The 18,837-nt window shown below is 43.8% G+C and overlaps 1 protein-coding gene across 2 annotated transcripts in view; it reads left to right on the top strand.

The window, feature by feature from the left end:
- The window catches only part of LOC115156605 (carbonic anhydrase-related protein 10), a 336,872-nt gene that overhangs the window by 311,434 nt on the left and 6,601 nt on the right, over positions 1-18,837 (top strand). For both annotated transcript variants that reach the window (XM_029704115.1, XM_029704107.1), the window contains exons 6-7: positions 16,123-16,218; positions 18,389-18,461. In XM_029704115.1, coding sequence (XP_029559975.1) covers positions 16,123-16,218; positions 18,389-18,461 — 169 coding nt within the window. The remainder of the gene's footprint in view (positions 1-16,122; positions 16,219-18,388; positions 18,462-18,837) is intronic.

The following is an 18,837-nucleotide window of genomic DNA, read 5'->3' as shown; positions in this document are numbered from 1 at the left end:
ATGTGTCTGTTCCTTGAACTCTGTGAAGCATTTATTTGGGCTTCATTTTCTGAGGCTGGTAACTCTAATGAACTTATCCCCCGCAGCAGAGGTAACTCTGGGTCTTCCATTCCTGTGGCGGTCCTCAAGAAAGCCAGTTTCGTCATAGCGCTTGATGGTTTTTGCAACTGCACTTGAAGAAACTTTCAAAGTTCTTGAAGTGTTCTGTATTGACTGACCTTCATGTCTTAAAGTGGACTGTTGTTTCTCTTTGCTTATTTGAGCTGTTCTTTCCATAATATGGATTGGTCTTTTACCAAATAGGGCTATCTTCTGTATACCCCCTTCTGTAAACCCCCCTATCAGTCACAACACAACTGATTGAAGAAGGAAATAAATTCCAATAATGAACTTTTAACAAGGCACACCTGTTAATTGAAATGCATTCCAGATGACTACCTCATGAAGCTGGTTGAGAGAATGCCAAGAGTGTGCAAAGCTGTCATCAAGGCAAAGGGTGGCTGGCTATTTGAAGAATCTCAAATATAAAGTATATTTTGATTTGTTTAACACTTTTTTGGTTACTACATGATTTCATATGTGTTATTTCATAGTTTTGATGTCTTCACTATTATTCTACAATCTAGAAAATCGTAAAACTAAAGAAAAACCTTTGAATGAGTAGGTATGCTAAACTTTTGACTGGTAGTGTATAAATTCAGCGTCTACCTATTCGCCGACCGCGAGCAGAACATCCTCCAACTTAACTCCATTCTCAGGAACACACCTGAATCCATGCCTGTAACAGCAGCGTCTCTTCCGCGCTAGGCTGTGAAGTCATCTAAAACTCCGTCCTATTCCTCCCTAACTTTGAAAAAAAACCTGTGCGTACCGCTAAACTAATAGTGCGTTAACCCTCCACAATAGAAAATAAACATTGAAAGAAAAGACCAAGGAAGAATCAAGAAAATAAGAAAGGACAGAGCCTTCCACACAGCCTCTCAATTACAAAACACTGAGAGAGAGAGAGAGAGAGAGAGATCTGGTTGTTTTTGAGTTCCTTTGTGCCACACCATGCTTGTCTGTGTTAGTTCCAGAGGAGGAGGAAGATGGAGGGGGGAGAGTCATTTCCAGAGGAGGAGGGAGGAGGGGGGAAGTAATTTCCAGAGGAAGAGGAAGAAGTGGGGAGAGTCAGTTCCAGAGGATGAAGAGGGAGGGGAGAGGTGGGAGGGGGGAGGGGAGAGAGGGAGGGGGGAGGGGAGAGTTAGTTCCAGAGGAGGAGGGAGGAGAGTCAGTTCCAGAGGATGAAGAGGGAGGGGGGAGGGGAGAGTTAGTTCCAGAGGAGGAGGGAGGAGAGTCAGTTCCAGAGGAGGATGAAGAGGGAGGGGAGAGAGGGAGGGAGGGGAGAGTCATTTCCAGAGAAGGAGGGAGGAGAGTCAGTTCCAAAGGAGGATGAAGGGGGAGGGGTGAGGGGAGAGTCATTTCCAGAGGAGGAGGGAGTAGAGTCAGTTCCAGAGGAGGATGAAGAGGGAGGGGAGAGAGGGAGGGAGGGAGAGTCATTTCCAGAGGAGGGAGGAGAGTCAGTTCCAGAGGAGGATGAAGGGGGAGGGGGGAGGGGAGAGTCATTTCCAGAGGAGGAGGGAGTAGAGTCAGTTCCAGAGGAGGATGAAGAGGGAGGGGAGAGAGGGAGGGAGGGAGAGTCATTTCCAGAGAAGGAGGGAGGAGAGTCAGTTCCAGAGGAGGATGAAGGGGGAGGGGGGAGGGGAGAGTCATTTCCAGAGGAGGAGGGAGTAGAGTCAGTTCCAGAGGGAGGGAGGGAGGGAGGGAGGGAGGGAGTCATTTCCAAAGGAGGAGGGAGAAGAGTTAGTTCCAGAGGAGGGAGGGAGGGAGGGAGGGAGGGAGGGAGGGAGGGAGGGAGGGAGGGAGGGAGGGAGGGAGGGAGAGAGGGAGGGAGGGGAGAGTCATTTCCAGAGGAGGAGGGAGTAGAGTCAGTTCCAGAGGAGGATGAAGAGGGAGGGGAGAGAGGGAGGGAGGGAGAGTCATTTCCAGAGGAGGAGGGAGGGAAGGGGTAGAGTCAGTTCCAGAGGAGGAGGGAGGGAGGGAGGGGGTAGAGTCAGTTCCTGAGGAGGAGGGAGGGAGGGGGTAGAGTCAGTTCCAGAGGAGGAGGGAGGGAGGGGGTAGAGTCAGTTCCAGAGGAGGACGGAGGGAGGGGGTAGAGTCAGTTCCTGAGGAGGAGGGAGGGAGGGGGTAGAGTCAGTTCCAGAGGAGGAGGGAGGGAGGGGGTAGAGTCAGTTCCAGAGGAGGAGGGAGGGAGGGGGTAGAGTCAGTTCCAGAGGAGGAGGGAGGGAGGGGGTAGAGTCAGTTCCAGAGGAGGAGGGAGGGAGGGGGTAGAGTCAGTTCCTGAGGAGGAGGGAGGGAGGGGGTAGAGTCAGTTCCAGAGGAGGAGGGAGGAGAGACAATTCCAGCCCAGCATCTGTTAGCATTGTACACCTCTCTTCCGCTATTGACTTGCTGTCTTCATATTTCCCCAACCCGGGCAGAGCCCAGCCATCACACCATAAAGAGCCTGTCAGAGCCTCACTCAAGAGCAACCCAGCTATCTCTCACTCTCTCTCTCTCTCTCTCTCTCTCTCTCTCTCTCTCTCTCTCTCTCTCTCTCTCTCTCTCTCTCACCAGCCATTACTCTCTCTCTTTCACACTCTCTCAGCCATCAATTCAATTGACTTTATTGACATGGGAAGTTCATTATTACTTACATTGTCAAAGTATACATATAGAAAAAAATAATAAAAACAAAATTATAATAATATATATATATATATATGTATATATACACTGCTCAAAAAAATAAAGGGAACACTAAAATAACACATCCTAGATCTGAATGAATAAAATAATCTTATTAAATACTTTTTTCTTTACATAGTTGAATGTGCTGACAACAAAATCACACAAAAATAATTAATGGAAATCCAATTTATCAACGCATGGAGGTCTGGATTTGGAGTCACACTCAAAATTAAAGTGGAAAACCACACTACAGGCTGATCCAACTTTGATGTAATGTCCTTAAAACAAGTCAAAATGAGGCTCAGTAGTGTGTGTGGCCTCCATGTGCCTATATGACCTCCCTACAACACCTGGGCATGCTCCTGATGAGGTGGCGGATGGTCTCCTGAGGGATCTCCTCCCAGACCTGGACTAACGCATCCGCCAACTCCTGGACAGTCTGTGATGCAACGTGACGTTGGTGGATGGAGCGAGACATGATGTCCCAGATGTGCTCAATTGGATTCAGGTCTGGGGAACGGGCGGGCCAGTCCAGAGCATCAATGCCATCCTCTTGCAGGAACTGCTGACACACTCCAGCCACATGAGGTCTAGCATTGACTTGCATTAGGAGGAACCTAGGGCCAACCGCACCAGCATATGGTCTCACAAGGGGTCTGAGGATCTCATCTCGGTACCTAATGGCAGTCAGGCTACCTCTGGCGAGCACATGGAGGGCTGTGCGGCCCCCCAAAGAAATGCCACCCCACACCATGACTGACCCACCGCCAAACCGGTCATGCTGGAGGATGTTGCAGGCAGCAGAACATTCTCCACGGCGTCTCCAGACTGTCACGTCTGTCATATGTGCTCAGTGTGAACCTGCTTTCATCTGTGAAGAGCACAGGGCACCAGTGGCGAATTTGCCAACCTTGGTGTTCTCTGGCAAATGCCAAACGGCCTGCACGGTGTTGGGCTGTAAGCACAACCCCCACCTGTGGACGTCAGGCCCTCATACCACCCTCATGGAGTCTGTTTCTGACCGTTTGAGCAGACACATGCACATTTGTGGCCTGCTGGAGGTCATTTTGCAGGGCTCTGGCAGTGCTCCTCCTGCTCCTCCTTGCACAAAGGCGGAGGTAGCAGTCCTGCTGCTGGGTTGTTGCCCTCCTACGGCCTCCTCCACGTCTCCTGATGTAATGGCCTGTCTCCTGGTAGCGCCTCCATGCTCTGGACACTACGCTGACAGACACAGCAAACCTTCTTGCCACATCTCACATTGATGTGCCATCCTGGATGAGCTGCACTACCTGAGCCACTTGTGTGGGTTGTAGACTCCGTCTCATGCTACCACTAGAGTGAAAGCACCGCCAGCATTCAAAAGTGACCAAAACATCAGCCAGGAAGCATAGGAACTGAGAAGTGGTCTGTGGTTACCACCTGCAGAACCACTCCTTTATTGGGGGTGTCTTGCTAATTCCCTATAATTTCCACCTGTTGTCTATTCCATTTGCACAACAGCATGTGAAATGTATTGTCAATCAGTGTTGCTTCCTAAGTGGACAGTTTGATTTCACAGAAGTGTGATTGACTTGGAGTTACATTGTGTTGTTTAAGTGTTCCCTTTATTTTTTTGAGCAGTATATATAAATGGTGGGACCAACAGCAATAATAATTGTAGTAGTGGACATGGGATTATCATTAACAGCAACTACAACAACAGTATTAATCAGAACAACAATACATTAAAGCAATAGTAGTAGACCAGTGTCAACCTGACTGAGAAGACACCTGACATGTATGAAAGACACAACTAAACAAGACGGGAAATATGATCGACATTACATTGTACTTTTCACTGGCTGTCCCTCAGGTTGTGGCAGGACACATATTTGGCTGCCAAAACTGCACATTTTGTCTATTCACCCAATAAATATTTGATTTTTTCTTCTTTTATAGTTTCAAATTCTTTGTATTGAATTATAATTTTGGGAAATAAATATTCTCTTAGGTCTGAGTATTTGTCACAGTGTAATAGGAAATGCAGCTCTGTCTCTACCTCTCCCCTGGCCCAGAGTGAGCACAGCCTGTCCTCTCTGAGCAGCCAGGTTTGCCTGTGACGACCGGTCTCTATAGCCAGACTGTGCTCACTGAGTCTTTACCTAGTCAGTGTTTTCCTCAGTTTTCTATTAGTCACAGTGGTCGGATAGTCTGCCACCATGTACTGTCTGTTTAGAGCCAAATAGCATTGACGTTTACTTTGATTTTATGTGGTGTATTTCCAAAAGGTGATATATTTTAATATTTTTTTTGTGATGATTTGGTTGGGCCAGATTTTCTGATTGCTGTCCTCTCTCACTCTCTCTCACACCAGCCATTACTCTCTCGCTCTTTCTTTCTCTCTCTCTCTCTCTCTCTCTCTCGCTCTCTCAGCCATTACTCTCTCTCTCTCTCTCTCTCTCTCTCTCTCTCTCTCTCTCTCTCTCTCGCTCTCTCAGCCATTACTCTCTCTCTCCCAGCCATTACTCTCTCTCAGCCATTACTCTCTCTCAGCCATTACTCTCTCTCTCTCAGCCATTACTCTCTCTCTCTCAGCCATTACTTTCTCTGCCAGCCATTATTCTCTCTCTCTCTCTCAGCCATTACTCTCTCTCTCTCAGCCATTACTCTCTTTCTCAGCCATTACTCTCTCTCTCTCAGCCATTACGCTCTCTCTCAGCCATTACTCTCTCTCTCTCAGCCATTACTCTCTCTCTCAGCCATTACTCTCTTTCTCAGCCATTACTCTCTCTCTCTCAGCCATTACGCTCTCTCTCAGCCATTACTCTCTCTCTCTCAGCCATTACTCTCTCTCCCAGCCATTACTCTCTCTCCCAGCCATTACTCTCTCTCTCAGCCATTACTCTCTCTCTCAGCCATTACTCTCTCTCTCAGCCATTACTCTCTCTCCCAGCCATTACTCTCTCTCTCAGCCATTACTCTCTCTCTCAGCCATTACTCTCTCTCTCAGCCATTACTCTCTCTCTCAGCCATTACTCTCTCTCTCTCAGCCATTACTCTCTCTCAGCCATTACTCTCTCTCTCAGCCATTACTCTCTCTCTCAGCCATTACTCTCTCTCTCTCAGCCATTACTCTCTCTCAGCCATTACTCTCTCTCTCTTTCTCTCAGCCATTACTCTCTCTCTATCTCAGCGAGTACTCTCACACACCCCCTCACTCAGAGACCACCTCACACACACACACACATTCTCTTTCTTTCTCTCCACCCACAGTCTCTCCTCTCAGCCCTCATGATAACAGCCAACAGGCAGAACACCGCCAGTCCTGTGAGGTTAGAGGAGGAAAGTAATGGCTGGTGACCAGAACTTCACAACGTTCTGTTTCTGTGTGCGTGTGTGTGTGTAAAGTCATGGTTGTTATGTTGCTCTTTTACCTTTGTCTGTTTCTATCTTCTTTTACTCTTTATCTCTCATTCCCTTTCATTACTACTGTCCGTGTGTTTCTCTTGGCAGTCTCTGTTATGTACAGTGGCAAGAAAAACTATGTGAACCCTTTGGAATTACCTGGATTTCTGCATAAATTGGTCATAAAATGTGATCTGATCTTCATCTAATTCGCAGCAATAGACAACCACAGTGTGCTTAAACTTATAACACACAAATTATTGTATTTTCTTGTCTATATTGAATACAGCATTTTTCATTCACAGTGTAGGTTGGAAAAAGTATGTGAACCCCTAGGCTAATCACTTCTCCAAAAGCTAATTGGGGTAAGGAGTCAGCTTATCATGACACAAGGCGAGACCCAGATGCAGATAAGGGAGGCAGATGATTGGAGTTTAAGATGTTTAATAATCCAACAAGGAGTAGGCAAAAGAATGGTTGTGGACAGGCAAAAGGTCAAAACCAGTTCAGAGTCCAGGAGGAACAGAATGGCTTGAGGTCAAGGCAGGCAGAATAGTCAGGCAGGTGGGTACAGAGTCCAGGACTAGCGAGAGTCAAAACCGGGAGGACTAGAAAAAGGAGAATAGCAAAGGCAGGAGTACGGGAAAACCAGCTGGTTGACTTGGAACATACAAGACGAACTGGCACAGAGAGACAGGAAACACAGGAATAAATACACTGGGGAAAACAAGCGACACCTGGAGTTGGTGGAGACAATCACAAGGACAGGTGAAACAGATCAGGGCGTGACAAAGCTAACCTGGAGTCCAATCAATGAGATGAGATTGGAGATGTTGGTTAGATCTTACCTGCCCTATAAAAAACAAACAAAATTTGAGTTTGCTATTCACAAAAAGCATTCCCTGATGTGAACCATGCCTGGAACAAAAGAGATTTCAGAAGACCTAAGATTAAGAATTGTTGACTTGCATAAAGCTAGAAAGGGTTACAAAAGTATCTATCTATAAATGCCTTGATGTTCATCAGTCCATGGTAAGGCAAATTGTCTATAAATGGAGAAATTTCAGCACTGTTGCTCTTCTCCATAGGAGTGGCCGTCCTGCAAAGATGACTGCAAGAGCACAGTGCAGAATGCTCAATGAGGTTAAGAAGAATCCTAGAGTGTCATCTAAAGACTTACAGAAATCTGTAAAACATTCTAACATCTCTGTTAACAAGTCTACGATGCGTAAAACACTAAACAAGAATGGTGTTTGTGGGAGGACACCACGTAAGAAGCCACTGCTGTCCAAAAAGAAACATTGCTGCATATCTGAAGTTCGCAAAAGAGCACCTGGATGTTCCCTAGCGCTACTGGCAAAATATTCTGTGGACAGATGAAACTAAAGTTGTTTGAAAGGAACACACAACACTTTGTGGAGAAAAAAAAAGAACAGCACACCAACATCAAAACCTCATCCCAACTGTAAAGTATGGTGGAGGGATCATGGTTTTGCTGCCTCAGGGCCTGGACAGCTTACTATCATCAACGGAAAAATTAATTCCCAAGTTTATCAAGACATTTTGCAGGAGAATGTAAGGCTCTGTCCGCCAATTGAATCTCAACAGAAGTTGGGTGATGCAACAGGAGAACGACCCAAAACACAGAAGTAAATCAACAACAGAATGGCTTCAACAGATGAAAATACGCCTTTTGGAGTGGCCCAGTCAGAGCCTGACCTCATTCCGATTGAGATGCTGTGGCATGACCTCGACAGCGGTTCACACCAGACATGCCAAGAATATTGCTGAACTGAAACAGTCTTGTAAAGAGGAAGGGTCCAAAATTCCTCCTGACCGTTGTGCAGGTCTGATCTGCAACTACAGAAAATGTTTGGTTGAGGTTATTGCTGCCAAAGGAGGGTCAACCAGTTATTAAATCCAAGGGTTCACATACTTTTTGCACCCTGCACTGTGACTGTTTACATGATGTGTTCAGTAAAGACATTTAAATGTACAATGTGTGTGTTATTAGTTTAAGCAGACTATGTTTGACTATTGTTGTGACTTAGATGAAGATCAGATCGAATGTATGACCAATTTCTGCAGGAATCCAGGTAACTACCAAAGGGTTCACATAATTTTTCTTGCCACTGTAAGTCCTCTATGATTCACCCAGGCCTTCGCCTCTTGCCATCTAAAGCCTCTTTCTCTCTGTCTCGCTCTCTCTCAACATGCCACCTAATCACTTCCCCTGGCCTTGATTACCTTTATAGACGAGCTGTTGCTCTGCGGCTCCCTGTTAGAGTTCTGTATAATTACTACCCTTGACAATGTGTTTCTATTGCTGCCAAACCAACATGTCAGAGAAGACAGATGGAAAAAGATGTGTAGAGATGTCAACTTTTAAATTTAATCAAGGTAGGATTGGTGAATCTGTAGTTAAGATTATACTGAACAAAAATATAAACTCAACATGTAAAATGTTGGTCCTATGTTTCATGAGCTGAAATAAAAGATCTCAAATGTTCAATACATAAACTGATTTCTCACAAATGTGTTTTACGTCCCTGTTAGTGAGTGTTTCTCATTTGCCAAGATAGTCCATCCACCTGAGGTTTGGCATATCAAGGAGCTTCGTAAACTCAGAGCATTGTCAGATTGTCCATTTGAAAATTCTGAGTATTTCACTCGGAGCATTCAGAGCGCACACTGGGTGCTCATGCCGAGGAGTAGGGTTGGTTTGAGCGTTCTGACCTAACAACAGCAGTCAAGCACCCAAGATAACTGGCTAACGTTGGCTAGCTTGCTAGCTACTCCCAGACACAAATGAGAGAACCTCACTCTGACCATTTTACTCACCCTAGCAGAGCTGGTTAGGCTGTTTTCATGTTATCCAGAGTGTTGGTGACTGCAACTGTGCTGCTGGCAACAATTTAATCATGCTTTTTTTGCCAAAGTTTACTGACACTGGCCATATTCAATGGGTGTTCATAATGTATTCTGCACTCTGGCACACTCAGACGAGTGCTGTGAAATCGGAGTAGATAGCCAGAGCGAATTTACCAGCTACGTCTATCGACAGTTGTCGCAGTGACATCATGAACATTCTATTGAAATGGTTACTTGCATAGTGGAGTGTTTTGTGTAGACATGTAGCTAGCTAGCTAAACAATGAACCATAATTCAAACTCATAACGTTACTACCCTGCCTGAATTTGCAGGTAGCTAACCAACCAGGTTCAATGTTAGCTAGCTAACATTAGGCTATAACTAGCAATGCAAATGGCTCTGAGATATGAATAATATTACTACACAGATCATACACATAACGTTAGCTAGCAAGCCAGCCAGCTAACGTTAGCTAGCTAGCTAACAGTACACTTTAACTTGAAATGAAAGTGACTTTCTGACAAAATTAGAAATGTGTAATATCTGAAAATGTAGCTAGCTAGACTCTCTTACATGTAAACATGGATGGACTCTTCTCCCTTTCTCTCAAGGATGCCATGGCTGCCCTTAGTTTGAAGATGTAATCCGGAGACAGGTTTTATACAACAGCCTTCTATGTTCTCTTTTTGACTCTGTCTGCATATTTGCAATCAAATGCCCGAATTTTCTCCATCTCCTTAGCTATCATACTCTAATTACACTGATTTCAAAACTCGGTCCTCTAGAAAGTGGAGAGCAACACTTATGCAGTTCTACTACTTGATATCTTTAAAGAAAAGCAGTGTTAGAAAGGATTACCTACACATACTGACCAGCTCATGTTATAGACAGAAGCATGCTACATGGCAGACCAATCCAAACTCATCTTTTGGCACTCATTTTGGCACTCATTATCTCAGCCAATCATGGCTAGCGGGAAGGTGGCTGCCTTTTTCTGTGGGTTAACCAACTAGGCTCGTAATTTAACAATTGTATTCTTATTTACAGATGGCATACAAGTTTGTTATTATGGCACATGAAAGTTCACATGTTCCAGAAGGCATTTCTGCCAAAAAAGCATTTTTTTTGTTTTTTTTTAAGTTTTTAAGTTTACGTTAAAATGGCTCTCCTGTGAAGTAGTGAAAGGTGACATATGTCTAGTCACATATATACTAAAGTGTGTGGACAATACCCAGCAACTTCACACAGCCATTGAAGGGGAGTGGAACAACATTCCACAGGTCACAATCAACAGCCTGATCAACTCTATGCAAAGGAGATGTGTTGCGCTTCATGAGGCAAATTGTGGTCACACCAGATACTGACTGGTTTTCCTGAGCCCATACCTTTTTTTAAAGGTACACTATATATACAAAAGTAGGTCGACACCACTTGAAATGAGTGGATTTGTCTATTTCAGCCACACCCGTTGCTGACCGGTATATAAAATTGAGCACACAACCGTGCAATCTCCGTAGCAAAACATTGGTAGTAGAATGGCCTTACAGAATAGCTCAGTGACTTTCAACGTGGCACTGTCATAGGATGCCACCTTTCCAACAAGACAGTTCGTCAAATTTCTGTTGTAAATATCTACTGCAATTGTGAAGTGGAAACGTCTAGAAGCAACATCGGCTCAGCCGCGAAGTGGTAGGCCACATAAGCTCACAGAACGGGACCACCGAGTGCTGAAGCACGTAGCATGTAAAAATTGTCTGTCCTCGGTTGCAAAACTCACTACCGAGTTCCAAACTGCCTCTGGAAGCCACGTCAGCACAAGAACGGTTTGTCAGGAGCTTCATGAAATGGGTTTCCATGGCCAAAGATCACCATGTACAATGCCAAGCATCGGCTGGAGTGGTGTAAAGCTCGCCGCCATTGGTGGAGGAGGAAAAATAATGGTCTGGGGATGTTTTTCATGGTTCGGGCGAGGCCCCTTAGTTCCAGTGAACAGAAATCTTAACGCTACAGTATAGAATGACATTCTACACAATTCTGTGCTTCCAACTTTGTGGCAACAGTTTGGAGAAGGCCCTTTCCTGTTTCAGCATGACAATGTCCCTGTGCACAAAGTGAGGTCCATTCAGAAATGGTTTGTCAAGATCTGTGTGGAAGAACTTGACTGGCCTGCACAGAGCCCTGATCTCAGCCCCATCAAAAACCTTTGGGATGAATTGGAACGCCGACTGCGAGCCAGGCCTAATCACCCAACATCAGTGCCCGACCTCACTAATGCTCTTGTGGCTGAATGGAAGCAAGTCCTCGCAGCAATGTTCCAACACCTTTTGGAAATCCTTCCCAGAAGATTGGAGGCTGTTTTAGCAGCAAAGGGGTACCAACTCCATATTAATGCCCATGATTTTGGAATGAGATTTTCGACGAGCAGGTATGCACATACTTTTGGTCATGTAGTATATCTGTGGTCAAAGAAACTCTAAACCTTTTAAAAATTAAAAATGACTAGAGACTCAGACAACAACACAGACTCAAGGTCCAGCAACAATACTGCTAACTCAAGAAAGACTGAGGAGAGGTCAGGCAGAATGTTTGAGGCAGAATACATTTCTGAATATACTTTGTTTCTCTGCAAATGTACAGCACATTTTCCACATCTTTCTGCAAAGTTCAAGAGAAGTGGAAAATATGTGAAATAACAGTAGGCGATAGTGGGCCAGGGTTAATTGAGCCACCACTTGAGCCACCCCTTGTTTCTAGGAAACCATACACAAATTGAATCTTGTGGCAAAATATTTAGGAAGAGATCATGTGAAGGAACAAACCACATGGAAAAAGTGGTAAGCAAGTTAGGTCCAAAGAACTATTTTTCACAAAGTCAAATTAATGTATTGTGTTTATAGAAATCATTAGGCTTTTATCTAAACCAAAGTAGATTGTTTTTTAAAGATTGTATTTATACACCAGTTGGGGTCTCTATAAGCTACAATGACGTCCCAAAGTCCATCTTTGTAGCTGTGTGGGTTAATATAATCACAATGTTTGCCTTTGGTTAAGTTGAGCCAATGGCCACCATACCCCATACAAATTATGATTATATTGTATTTTTATGCATAATATTCATAGTATTTTTGCAATATGTCATGCATATGAACTCAAGATAGTGCATTTTATATTGATACGGAGCAGACCCCATTATGCCCTGTGTATACAAACGTAAAACAAGCAGGGGTCTAGCCCCCCTTGAGGTTCTTGAGAGAGCAGCCAAGGAAGTGAGAGAAGGGAAGAAGACAATTGGAGCAGCAGCAAGGGATGAACATATAGACTGAATGACACTGAAGAGGTACAGAAAACAAACATGTACCTGTTTGAAAGAGGCGATGACAGAGTAGCAGAGGAACACCAGGTCTTATCTGATGACATGGAGTCTGAACTTGATAAAGAGAGGTGATGACAGAGTAGCAGAGGAACACCAGGTCTTATCTGATGACATGGAGTCTGAACTTGATAAAGAGAGGTGATGACAGAGTAGCAGAGGAACACCAGGTCTTATCTGATGACATGGAATCTGAACTTGATAAAGAGAGGTGATGACAGAGTAGCAGAGGAACACCAGGTCTTATCTGATGACATGGAGTCTGAACTTGATAAAGAGAGGTGATGACAGAGTAGCAGAGGAACACCAGGTCTTATCTGATGACATGGAGTCTGAACTTGATAAAGAGAGGCGATGACAGAGTAGCAGAGGAACACCAGGTCTTATCTGATGACATGGAGTCTGAACTTGATAAAGAGAGGCGATGACAGAGTAGCAGAGGAACACCAGGTCTTATCTGATGACATGGAGTCTGAACTTGATAAACATATCAAGAATTTTGCAGACCAGTTTAGTAGCCTCAAATGCAGAAAACGTACCTATTAATTGGCGCATAGAAACAACATCCCTGTCCCAGACAGCTGCTCAATAAATGTAATGGTGAGTGATATTGAACAGAGGTTTACAGTGCCTTCAGAAAGTATTCATACCCCTTGACTTATTACACATTTTGTTGTTACAGACTGAATTCAAAATGGATAAATTGTTTTCGCTAAATTGTTGTAAATTGTTGTCAATTGTTTTCGCTCACCCATCTACACACGATACCCCATAATGACAAAGTGAAAACATGTTTTTGGAAATGTTTGCAAATATCTCAAGTTTTGACACCCCTGAGTTACAATAACCTTTGGCAGCGGTTACAGTTGTGAGTCTTTGTGGGTAAGTCTCTAAGAGACTTGGATTATACAATATTTGCACATTATTCTTTTAAAAATTCTTCAAGCTCTGTCTAATTGGTTGTTGGTCATTGCTAGACAACCATCTTCAGCTCTTGCCATAGATTTTCACGCTAATTTAAGGCAAAACTGTAACTAGGCCCCTCAGGAATATTCAATATCATCTTGGTAAGCAACTCCAGTGTAGATTTGGCCTTGTGTTTTAGGTTTTTGTCCTGCCGAAAGGAAATTTGTCTCCCATTGTCTGTTGGAAAGTAGACTGAACCAGGTTTCCTTTAGGATTTTGCCTGTACTTAGCTCTATTCTGTTTATTTTAGTACTTGCCGATAACAAGCATACCCATAACATGATGCAGCCATCACCATGCTTGAAAATATATAAAGTGGTACTCAGTGATGTGTTGTGTTGGATTAGCTCCAAACATAACGCTTTGCATTCAGGACAGAAAGTACATTTCTTTGCCAACATCTTTTGCAGTTTTACTTTAGTGCCTTAATTCAATCAGGATGCATGTTTTGGAATATTTGTATTATGTTCCTTCTTTTCACTCTGTCAATTAGGTTAGTATTGTGGAGTAACTATAATGTTGTTGATCCATCCTCAGTGTTCTCCTAACACAGCCATTAAACTCTGTAACCATTTTAGTCACCATTGGCCTCATGGTGAAATCCCTGAGTTGTTTCCTTCCTCTCCAGCAACTGAGTTAAGAAGGACGTTTGTATCTTTGTAGTGACTGGGTGTATTGATGCACCATCCAAAGTGCAATTAATAACTTCACCATGCTCAAAGGATATCCAATGTCTGCTTTATTTGTATTTTTACCCATCTACCAATGGGTGCCCTTCTTTGCGAGGCATTGGAAAACCTCCCTGGTCTTTGTGGTTGAATCTGTGTTTAAAATTCCCTGCTCGACTGAGGTAGTCATTCACAGAGTGAGTCCGTGCATCTTATTATGTGACTTATTAAGCACATTTTTACTCTTGAACTTACAGTTGAAGTTGGAAGTTTACATGCACCTTGACCAAATACATTTAAACTCAGTTTTTCACAATTCCTGACATTTAATCTGAGTATAAATTCCCTGTGTTAGGTCAGTTAGGATCACCACATTATTTTAAGAATGTGAAATGTCTGAATAATAGTAGAGAGAATGATATATTTCAGCACTTATTTCTTTCATCACATTCCCAGTGGGTCAGAAGTTTACATACACTCAATTAGTATTTGGTAGCATTGCCTTTAAATTGTTTAACTTGGGTCAAATGTTTCAGGTAGCCTTCCACAAGCTTCCCACAATAAATTGGGTGAATTTTGGCCCATTCCTCCTGACAGAGCTGGTGTAACTGAGTCTGGTTTGTAGGCCTCCTTGCTCGTACACGCTTTTTCAGTTCTGCCCACAATCTTTTCTATAGGATTGAGATCAGGGCTTTGTGATGGTCACTCCAATACCTTGACTTTGTTGTCCTTAAGCCATTTTGCCACAACTTTGGAAGTATGCTTGGGCGTCATTGTCCATTTGGAAGACCCATTTGCAACCAAGCTTTAACTTCCTGACTGATGTCTTGAGATGTTGCTTCAATATATCCACATACTTTTTCTCCCTCATGATGCCATCTATTTTGTGAAGTGCACCAGTCCCTCCTGCAGCAAAGCACCCCCACAACATGATGCTGCCAACCCCGTGCTTCACAGTTGGGATGGTGTTCCTCGGCTTGTTTTCAAAACTGTTATATTTACATGAATTCTGTTTATTTCCAGGGATAAACAAAATCCTGAAATATATGTAGATATCTTTGTTAGAAATAATACTAAGTTTACCTTGATGTAGTGAGGATAAATGTAAAACTCTCAACTTACCCCACTCAACCCTATTGTGTGACCGTTCCTGTCGGTTTCCCAGGAATCCTAAGTGTGCCTGCTTGGTGAAAGAACATGTGGGCTGCTCTTTGAATAGTTGTTATTGTCACAAGGTCACAAGTTGAGCTAGATGTGCATAGACACCGCCCACATAAACACATCATTAAGAACCTGTAGAACCATAAAGGTGTGAGTAGAACTTTACTGACACCTTAGTCAACACAACTTCAAAAGGCTTGAACAGTGGAAGCCAACAAACCCTAGTCTCTGGAGAGTTTGTAGGTGTGAAGGCGTTTGTTTAAAGTTGCAGTGCAGTAAAAAACGTTATATTCTTGATTTTTTTTAATGATATTTCCACACCGTGAGGTCGAAATAACTCTGGTAGAGCTTTAAAAAAAAAACGCCTTGAATTGCAGCCTGTTCAGGTGGGATAACATCACAATGTGATCAGATTATTATGACCAGTTATCTTTTATTTGTCTACATGTGCGCCTACTTTAAAGAGGTAAGCAGGGTAGACTATGACTGATCCTATCCGCCAATCAGGGCTGTGTATGTAAATATATTAACGTTTGTATCAACATGCCCACACAATCAGACTGAGATTTTCAATGGAAAAAGGCTCAGGTAAAATAAATGATAAAAAATATATTTGGAGATAGTTTCATGAAATAAACACACACGGTCAGATACATCATTGGACGCCAGTAAGACTATTTTTTGCCATTCGTGTCGGCTAATGGGGATCCTAATAAATCAAATCAAAAAGTGATTTAAAAATTCTAAAGACTACATGGCTTTAAGACGTACGTGACTCAGCTCAATTTATTATGTGGAAAAAGGTGCGTTAGTGCGGGACTTGACCAGAAGCCAGCACACAGCAGCTCCACAAGAGCAGACATTTCTACAGTCTATTTGAGCGATGTCACTTGAGAGATTTTGTATTCCTGACATTTGTTTTTTCATCTCCAGGTTCAACTTATACACTACAACCACGAGCTGTATACCAACTACACAGAGGCAGCCAAGAGCCCCAACGGACTGGTCATAGTGTCTATATTTATGAAGGTGCGTGTCACACTCTCACAACTCCAACCTTTGACCTCACAATGGGCCTCAATGTGTCAATCGTGCTTGAATTTGTACGTAAAGTCTGCGTATGAACGTTTGACATGTTTTTGTGGGGGGACTATCATGCAGCACAGTGTGATTTAATCCAAGTTGTGATAGGCACCCGTGGATTTATTTTCAGGCTAATTAACTTGGCATCGAGTCACAGTATATCATCCCGCCAACAGCTCCATGTTCCAGATTGACAGGCTGAGGGACTAGTGATTATCCCTGTATGTATTAGCTAGCTAGCTAGCGCTACGTTACTACTTGCTAATCCTTTTTTGACGGCATCCAAATGGTCCTTTAAGAAGGTCGCCCTGCTCTCAACCCCAAAATAGATCCACTAGAGAACTAGTTATCCTGGGAGCGTAACATTGTTTTCCCTGTATGTGTCAGCGGGTATGTGAGGTGGTGAAATAACTTTGTCTCTCTCTCGCTAGCTTTGTTATGTGGGCTTCCTGGGCCCGGCTCAAGGCTGTGGAAGTTCTTGTATTCTTCGTGCTACAGAAGTACTACGTAGTTCAGATGCAACGCTATCAGCTAGCTACAGTAATTAGCTTCCTTGTGTCAATGGCTCTGTCTGTCAGTCACACAGGAGGACATGGTGACCCGGGTCAAACATATTCCTCTCTGCTAACCACTGACAGAGATGTGATAGAAGAGCTACAATTTTCTGAATAAAATATGTGTTTGCTTTTGCTGTCTGAAAGTTATTTTAGTGGTCAATGTAGTGGTAAAGGTTCTAAAGTTATAATTTTGAGCACTCACCAAATGTAATTACATTTTCAATTGTATGCCCCCACACACACTCCCACCACTATAACAGACAGAGAGGTAGGCCATTGGAAGGGATATGATAAAGCACATTTCACACCCCCGTCCTCCCACTCATCATGAAATCAATCAACACTTCACTCTCATCCTCTCTAGTCCCTCAGCCTGGCCCTCAGTGGTAATGACTCCAAACTCCAGCCATCTTGAAGTAGCTTGTTTAACTAAGGCTCTCAGATCAGTCCCGTCTCATTGTTAAAGCCGCTGAAGAGATGGGAAGTGAGGTAATTAGTGGTGTCCTTCACTCTCTCGGGAACCCATTTCTCGGTATTGTGACTCATGCTTCCAGGGGACCATTAACACCCGCACACCCACCATGTTACCCTTTCAGTGACTCAGACTGCCAGTAAGTAAGGGCTTCCTTTGGGAATCAGTGTCCTGAGCCGCTATTAGAAATGACAATGGGGGGGTGGGGTAACTGTGTGGGGTCACCTGTGGAAACAGACACACAATGGAGGAGGACATAGTGAGACTGTTGGACACAGTCTCACTAGAGTTTGAGTCACCTTCAGCCATATCTACTAGACTAGACAGTGTTTGTCTAGGATGTGACAGTGTCACCTATGTTTCTTCTCTAGATGTCAAATTGACATATGTTGTTGAACAGTTCCTCTCTGTAGCTACTTTTAAGTTTACTTCACAATTTGGAGAGAACTCCCTAATTACATTTTGCAGAATAACATGTCTGCATCCCCCTAGGTGATTTCTCCAGTAAAAGTCTTCAAAGCATCTGAGAGAGAGAGAGAGAGTAGTGACAAGGGACATCCATTGCTTTTTAATCACTTAGCCCCCAAGACATCTTGCCAATTAGAGCTGTGAGGATGAGAATGGGATAGGAGGCTGAGGCTAGGGACTAAGGGTGATTTAAGGGAGAGTGTGGAGCATCTTTACCCGATTAGTCTGTTCCAAGCCGACTCTGGACTCCTAAGTCTTTAGACAAAAGCTAGGGCACTACAGGACAGCTAAAAGCAGTTCAGACTCTTTAAAGTGGCTCTCTCTGGTGTTCAGGCTTCCTTAAAGTCGTATCCTTCCTTGAGATGGACTGGTGCAACTTGCATTATGCGCGTAAATCATGCATTGACGTCAAGGGGAGAGTTGTTGCATGCTTGCCTCAAGTTAAGATTTGGCCCTAAAGCGAATGCACTTGAATTGCTGGTGTCATATTGTTAGTGCGTTTTGGTTAATTTTGTAATGCACTGTCGAGATTGTGGAATATGGAAGCAATTTGCGATGTGTGTGACTGGCTTTGATGTGACTGTCTATGGGTGATTCTTTCTCTCCTCTCGCATTCCAGATTGCGGAGACTTCAAATGCATTCCTGAATCGAATGTTGAATAGAGACACCATCACAAGAATAACATATAAAAGTAAGTAGAGATGCAAATGTACTGTAGGGAGAAACACAGTGGAACAGGTCAAAGAGTAGCTGGAGAGACTACAGTAGAGACAGCTAGGGCTGTTAGACGGCCATATTAGAAAGGCACATGGCTGCTCAGAGAAGAGAAACAGTTGGATTAATGGGGTTGAGGAGCGGCTGAGTAAACACAGTGACCCCCAGTGCATTGGAGGTCTCAGAGGCATCAACGAGCTGTCATAACCTCGCACGCACATACGCACACACAAACACAGCATCCAAATGGAATGATTAATGCCAACGCAGATTCCAGAGATGTGTGGTGGCGGAGTGGGAGTAACAAGACTGCAGGGGTGAGGTGGTAATATAATAGAAACATGATTGATGTT

This window comes from Salmo trutta, chromosome 2 (assembly GCF_901001165.1).
Source record: "Salmo trutta chromosome 2, fSalTru1.1, whole genome shotgun sequence".
Lineage (NCBI taxonomy): Eukaryota > Metazoa > Chordata > Actinopteri > Salmoniformes > Salmonidae > Salmo > Salmo trutta.
The sequence above is the reverse complement of the archived record's forward strand: the minus strand, read 5'-3'. Positions and strand labels throughout refer to the sequence as shown.